Genomic DNA, 7,893 nt, shown 5'->3' with positions numbered 1-7,893 from the left:
CTGACTTGGTTGATGCATGTCATCATATCGCAATTGTGTAGACAGATGCTCATGACGTCAATCACTGGATTACCTGGTCCAGACTTCACTACTTACAGACCTTTGTCATTTAGCTGGAACACTGCCGAGTGTGGTGTTAAGCAAAACAAAGCACCATGCTACCTCAAAGAAAGGTAAATACTACCTTTGAAAGTATACAAGATGAAAACGAAACAATCATCACTATCATCTGTTTATTTGAAAAAAATTACATGAACATTCACTCAGAACACAAGTTCATACCTGCCTCAATAGAAGGCCTTCTTGTATTCTATTGAACTATACCAGCTCATTCCATACCAGATGATCACAGGCTAAAACCAATTACAATAAGCCAGTAAAATTAAAACCGTCTGATAAAACAATAAAGATTTCAAATTTACATGAATAACAGACTAAAGCTCTGAATACATACCCCTACATAAGCTCAGGAATATCTATATACAATATCATACAATATTATGACCATATTCCAATTGTTACACAAGATTGATTGTCCTCCAAATTTTCAAATTGTCAAAATTGACCTGAAACTACCTGAAACTACTGACAGGAGTTTATACATGTCCACAAAACCCATTATTATTACTTGTCAGTCTATTAATTTCATGTCAAATTTGACCTCCCTAAAACATGCAATGTGTGGTAGAGAATGAGCTGGTGGTAACCCTACAACATGGTGAAGTAAATAGCGTGATGAGGAGCTCCTCAGAAGCTGGTGAGGAAAAACATTCATGTCTCAGTTAAAACTGGCCTTCCAAATGCTACAATTAGTTTCAGGGATATATGTTTCTTTTCCAGTAGGTGTCTACTCACACTATACATTTTGAAAATTAACTTCCATACAAAACTGTCTATTTCAAATATATATTGCTACAAATGGCACTATTTTTTTCAAAAGAAGAAGCGACAATATGTAATATTTAGGATAGCGAATAAAATCTTCAACATGAAAATAAACTACATAAACTCTTTAAGAAAAGTAACAATATATTACATAGGAACCGCCCTTAAATCCTTGTACAAAACAGTCTTTTAAAGCCAATGTTAGCATGCTCTGATGATAACATGCTAGGTCTGACACTATTCATTCCAAAGTGTATTAAATAACTGAAAAGTATAAACATCTTTCTTAGGAATAAATCGTAATATGAACAGTGGTGTACGAACAACATGAGCATTTTCACATACCTATACACTGATACACACCATAATTAAATGCTTGGTACTTATTAGGAATCATACAGGTGGTTCTGTGAGAAGTCTGATTGTGACAAATGGTAAAATACATGTAAATTCTTTCAAATCACAGTGCAAAAACATCTTGGTTAAATGATAATCTTCAAGCATTGATCACATACTTCTGGATTACAATCACTGTCGATACCCTAGCAAACGTTCTAACAATAGACAAATATTTACATGATATGAAGAAAATAAAATCTCATCCTTTCCATAATTCAAGACACTGTGATAATGTTGTAGTAATGTTCCAGTATACTATTGTGCTGATGAAAAGTTTGAGTATTAAGAACGAAATGCTTATTCATGTAATGGGAGATCTTTACTTCAAACAATATATTTGACAGTCAGCATTTTTTACATCTTGATTTACATTAATTTTATCTATAGAATCAAACAGAGATATAGATTTCAAGAAATTGTTTTTGAATGTTTAGATTCATTTTGACAGACAATGCCTTAGTCCATAATCTGGTCGGTATTTCCTCTCCGGGAATGTGAAACATACACAAGACATCACATCCAGGCAATGCCCATTTCATTCACACAAACAATGGAAATTACAATGCAATTATATATGCATTCACTGAATATTCAAAGTAACATTAAACTTCATTTCCTAGCATACAATTCTCGGGTCACATGCAGCCTATCTTGTTTCTATACTGTTATGTAAAAATCCTCAAACCACCCATGAGGGCAATATCTTGCAACTGAAATACGTCAACAGTTTAGAAACAATCTAGGATGATATCAAAATCATAATGGTGGATGGACTTAATTGCTCAAAAGAACGACAATTCTTTAATGTGATTTTCTAAAGAATGAGTTCAATATAACGGTTAAACTGTGTCAAAAAAGTATGAAGTATGTTTGATTCATCCATAAATGACACCGAAGGCAATTCAGAATAATGCCACTTTTTCAGGACCAATCAGAACTTAATAACATATGGTCTTCAAAGGGCCAACACTGAATTTTATGAAGAAACTGAGTCTAACAAACCTATAATTTTGATTAACATTGAAATTTAGAACCAGTGGTTTTTTTTCGTGGCCCATGTGCTAAGTTGGTGGTTTTGCCTAATACATCAATGGACCTTAAACTTAACAAATCCAAATGTCACTGGAATATATTTCTAATGCCAATCTGAAGCCATTGTGAAACAAAGTGCATAGAAAAAGACTTCTGTTCACATATTGAAGAGAGTTTGGTAATTCAGGAAGAAAGAAACCTGTTTAATGTCTGTCACTCATAAATGCTTCCTAGCAAAATGTGTGAGTCCAAGAGCAAGAGACAACAGGGTCACAGAGATGGCCGAAGTAACTGCGCTGTTGCACCCATCCTCATTGCAGTGACAGTATTGCACTTTGTAGCGATAGGTTCCAGTACGAGAGATACAGGTCAAGGGTGGGTCCTCCTCATGGCCGCATTGACGGATGATACGGGTATCATATTGCTCGCTGTAGTACACTGTCAACATCAAGAAAAGGACAATTAATGACTAATTGATGAATAAACGATTAATTACATGATTTGGAATATAATCGTCTTCCACAACATTCACAAAGCAAACTACATTCATACAGCTAATAAAGAATTAAACTTACCTTCTTGTTCAATCTTACGACACGCAGTTCCATTGGTACAGGTGACTAAGGTGTCTGATTCCATAGTCAGTGTCCCGCCACAGCTTGGCGTTAAGAAGGAATTGCATACATGGCATTTAAGACCCAATCCTGAAACACAAATTGTAAAATGTACATGGCATAAACACATCGGTTTAGCAAGGACTACATGACTAGTGCCAATTTCTAATGCTGCATAAAGAGTGCAGAATAGGATACAGTGCACATCATTACAATCATGATATGCCAAAGTTGAGATTCCTGTAGACCTAAAACAGTTTGAAGTTTTGCATGGTACATCAAGAGAAATATTCTTATAAGAATGTGAGACATAATCACTCAGTAACATCAAGTGCTTAAGGTTCAAATGCCACCCATAATGACAAGTTTCACACTGGAAAACTGAAGCATTACAGCATAGAATATTGAGGACTCACTTTTGGGTTTTATGTTTTGGGGAAGTATGTATGAGGCACAGGGTGTTTAGCATTCTTACAGAAATGTGCAGTCTCTGAGATTAAGTATCAAAATCAAGCGGCATATGCTTTTGACACTTATATTTCATCAGGGTTTAACTAGATTCAAATACTATGCATTGCAATCTTTGGCAGCCAATCTCAAAGAGACCCTATTCATTTAACACTGGTTGGGTATGTTTTTACTTATGAAAGGCTTTGTTCCCTTATTATAATGTTTGTAGTGTCCAGAGACTACATATGATGATGCATTCGATTCAAGTTTTACTTAAAAAGTAATAATTTACTTTAATTTTGTATTATTTTCATTGTTTTAGTTGTATTTTCTAGTAAAATATGAAGTAGTCGAGACAAAAATTATATTTACACAGATTCTGCATTATTTCTATTTGTGGATTTCGTTGGTAGAATCTGTTTATCGAAAAATATAAGTGTTATCTAAGTGACAAAACTGAATATGATCAAAGACATCCACAATTTCAGTTATGTTTAATGTTATTCGTAAGTCCTGACAACAATTATCACAAGAAGAATACTAGCTGATATACTGGCAAGGGCGATCACCACTATCTGATAAATTGTGAAAAACATGATACAAATAATAATCAATAATGTGTCAACAGGTAAGGAAAGCATGAAAATGTATTTCCCGTATCTTATGAAAATATGCTCTAAATGTTACATGTATGTTTCTGTATACCAATTGTGTGATTGTGTGTATGCCTACTACATTGCCTCTGTTACACAAAGGAATGATCTATTATCTACCCTACACAAGTTAGATTTCTTTTCACCCTTACAACCCAACATTTCACAAAAAAATATGTATGTTATACAAAGGCATACACATTTATTTAATCGAAAAGAAAGCTGTTCCGTCTGTCAAGAATATGCCCTGACAAATGATAGAAGGAAATAGGTCAGAGCAATAAAAGCAGTGACCTCTAAGTGTCCTGTGAGCTACCCCTCTCACATGGACAGCGCCTGTCTCACCTGAGGAAAGTGACATGCCCTACATACTGCCTGGCTCAGTTATTCGGGGACGGACATAACTCCTAGTGGATGAGCTGCTTTCCTACCTCAGCAAATCTGTTTTGTAATAGTGCAGATCAAGATCAGCTTTAGTTTTGTCATCTTGTGACCTCACGGACTGTGGTACTTTAACCTAAGGATGGTATCGGACATTCCAAACATTCTCCACTTCCAATGCAATTGTTACAATTTTAGAAATTGAAGACATTTGGTCCATGTTTTTAGCTTTGATACCTTCAATTTAGAGACTACATCAATGTCCAAACAATATTAGTAAGACAGAGTAACTTAAACGTGTTTGAAACTAAAGCCCTGTTGGTACAGCATCTTACATGATTTTGCTATCATAAACAATAGCCAAAGAAGCATTGGAAATTGGCACCAGTAATGTAGTCCTTGTCAATCTGTCCAATAGTTTAAGTATCACAATGACTAGCAGAAATTTGCCCTTTTTAAGGCTTTTGCTATGAGGACTTGTTGACTAAAAATATTAGTTTCTACTGCTGCAAAGGGTAATAAAAACACCACTATCTGTGCATCTGTAATTAACTCACAATGGCAATAATTCAATGCTGTTGAAGCTGTTAGTTTTAGCAGCAATTGATTGCACATCATGGGTTGTGACAAGTAAAGCCATGCATGGTAAGTAGTAACAACATCTGTTAGCAAACAATCTTTTAACATGAAGGTACACCCACGGTGACCTATGTAATAATATAGAAATTACCACTTGTCTAAATGGCATATTTAAAAAATGACAACTGACAAGAACACTTGAACCATACTATTATCAGACAGGTTTTGTTACTATCTACTGTTTCTGAAAAACCAGACCAAGACAACGTTTGAACAAAATGCACCTAGATTTGTTGTGAATCTGAAACCCTAAACACCCTAATAAAAGGTGAAACAAATGTGAGTTGTTACATAGGCTAAACACTGTTTTGAATAGTGATACAAGTTGAGCATAAGGTTTGTTTTAACAAATGCAAAATGTAGGAAGATTTTAATCACACATAGGCTACATAATGTTATGCTGACAGTCTTGAGATCTAAAAAAATGAATGCGTTCTCGTATAAATCCAACATCTCCCTTGCTTTAAAACTATTTTTTATCAATCCATAGAAGAAATAGGGATAGGCTACAACAATGTACTTCATATCTTCAGTTTTAAAAGAAACGGTATCTTCGCTAGGGAGGATCGTATAGAACATGCATAACGTACAGTTACTATCTTCTGTACCCAAATGAGCGTGTGGTCCCATTTCAATAGCAACAAAGAGACACTTTTTCTTGAGCACTGAGCACAACCTTTCTGAATCGTCTCTAGTGACCACACTTGCATAAGCAATAAAATAATACCATATATATGTATTCCAGTTTGCACCTCCACAGTGTTCAATGGAACCGGTTTATTTCATTCGGGACCGGACATGTACGAGGCACATTTATCTAATACCACAAAGGAAACAGCATTCAAACTTAACATACATCATAACATTCAATTGCTTGTCTCAGCGCTTAAATTATTAAGCGATCGCCTACAAATACTAAAGAACCATTACATGGGAAAGAGCTTCAAGAATGCAGAAGCCATTTTGGAATGGAATCGGCTTCACGAGGCGATTACTTGCCCGGGTTATTTTGTCATATTTACCTTCCTCAATCAGGAACATCAACAGTAGTGTAACTGTTGGGAGAAATACAGATATTTTCATGGTTGCAGGTTGAATTAGGATCCTCGAATAAGCACACGAACAAAATACGGCCCTTGCTCCCAACCGCAAACCTACTCCAATGCCCTGTCTGTGACCTTGGGGAAATGGACGCGAAGGATAACGCCACCTATGTGATCAAGAGGAGACAACCCGCGTCGCCTATATTCCATTTCAAGATAACATTACATAACGCCTGGGATTCCTCAGCCAATGCAAACATTCCATTTGCTATTGTTGCGGAATATTGACACAGTTGGACATTTTTGTATTTTTGGAGATGTTTAAATGTTATGTATCGTACATTGTATATCCTCTTTGAGAGACATTTAAAAGGCATTGTATATATCCTACACACAATTAAAGCAAAGAACAATGTCAGAGCATACTAACTCTAGAAGCAATACTAAAGCCACAAAATAAACTAGAAAACTTCAAGGCCTTAGGCGTATTCTTAATCAAAACGGAACTAATAAAACGCATCTAAAAACACAATAACTCACCAAATCAAAATCACATAAACAAACAAACATCCACCATACCCAGCTCCCTTAGTTCTCCTCCCCAATCCCATCGGCATCTATTCCAAATCTCAAAATTCCCAAATTCTATATAAGCAACCCCTAAAACCCCCCTCTTGGGTTGCACAGACCACCTTCGCCCCTTTCGGAAACGCATTAAATGGCCTGGCCGGGCCCGTGTGCGAAATACGCATCAGTCGGAAAGCGCACGTTAAATCTCCAAAGTAAGTAAGTAAGTAAGCAGAGCATACAGAAGAAATACAGAAGAAGCAATATGTATTAAGTTCTGGCATTAAAACTGTTCAAAATTGGTAAAATGTACCTCGTCAAATGGACAGATTTATTACATGGTGCCCAAAATTCTTAAATTATTTTACAGCGCTCCGATAAACAAAAGACGTCAACGGCCAAAGACTTGTTTTAAAATCCTATACAAACCAATGTCTTTAGTTGTTATTCAAAATGAAGCTTTATGTGAATACCAGACAAAGCTTTATGTGAATACCAGACAAGACTGAATAGTGTTACTGTTTAGCTGTTCACAATGAGCGCGAATACCGTGCTACCTAAAGACACACTTATGTTCAGTGCAATGGTTTTATAGATATGATCTACAATATTTTGGAATGCAGTTTTACGCTGTGTTTCATGATGTCATCATTATATCTAGCATGAACTTAAATTGTAACTAAAACGGACCCCAAGGTATTTTTGTATGAAATGAATTCGTTTTAATTGACAATTTATATATAACCAGATCGACAAATCAAGTCCTTGATATTAACGAAGGATAATGAGTGCATTCCAATGTTTTACTGGGATTTTTTAATTACACGATTTATTTTGTGTCGTTATCTGTTAATGTTTCATTTACAAACAACGACATAATGTCAATATTATGATGTCCACAATAATGATAAACGTCATAACGCAAGACTATTTTCTTCTCTCTTTTGTTAATGGATTTTGGGTTAGCACATTGTAGACGGTAGGTCGAACAAATAAAAATAAAATTTCAAATACCTCTTTTTATTACCTCTCGCGATTCGTCACAATTCACTGAATTTTGAAGTTTTTAAGATACATTTTCAACAGGTTTTAATTATAGTATTCTAAGCAATGTCATTTCAGGGGTCCTTTAATAATAATATTAAGACTGATTAAAGTTCATACAACCGAATATTAAGAAAAATGGAAATATAATATATGAAATATTTATATCAAGGCATTACGTAAAAT

At 35.2% G+C, this 7,893-nt stretch overlaps 1 protein-coding gene across 1 annotated transcript; it reads right to left on the bottom strand.

Moving 5' to 3' along the window:
* Positions 1 to 216: 216 nt before the first annotated feature.
* On the bottom strand, positions 217 to 6,264 carry LOC124149333. The gene is made up of 3 exons (XM_046520848.2): positions 6,076 to 6,264; positions 2,892 to 3,020; positions 217 to 2,754 (listed from the first exon to the last, which is right to left on the bottom strand). The coding sequence occupies exons 1-3, from the start codon at positions 6,134 to 6,136 to the stop codon at positions 2,534 to 2,536; spliced, it is 411 nt and encodes a 136-aa protein (XP_046376804.1). The 5' UTR covers positions 6,137 to 6,264; the 3' UTR covers positions 217 to 2,533.
* Between the last annotated feature and the right edge of the window lie 1,629 nt (positions 6,265 to 7,893).

Source organism: Haliotis rufescens, unplaced genomic scaffold (assembly GCF_023055435.1).
Source record: "Haliotis rufescens isolate VD_foot unplaced genomic scaffold, xgHalRufe1.0.p SCAF_11, whole genome shotgun sequence".
NCBI classification, from domain to species: Eukaryota; Metazoa; Mollusca; class Gastropoda; order Lepetellida; family Haliotidae; genus Haliotis; species Haliotis rufescens.
This window is presented reverse-complemented; position numbering and strand designations above follow the sequence as displayed.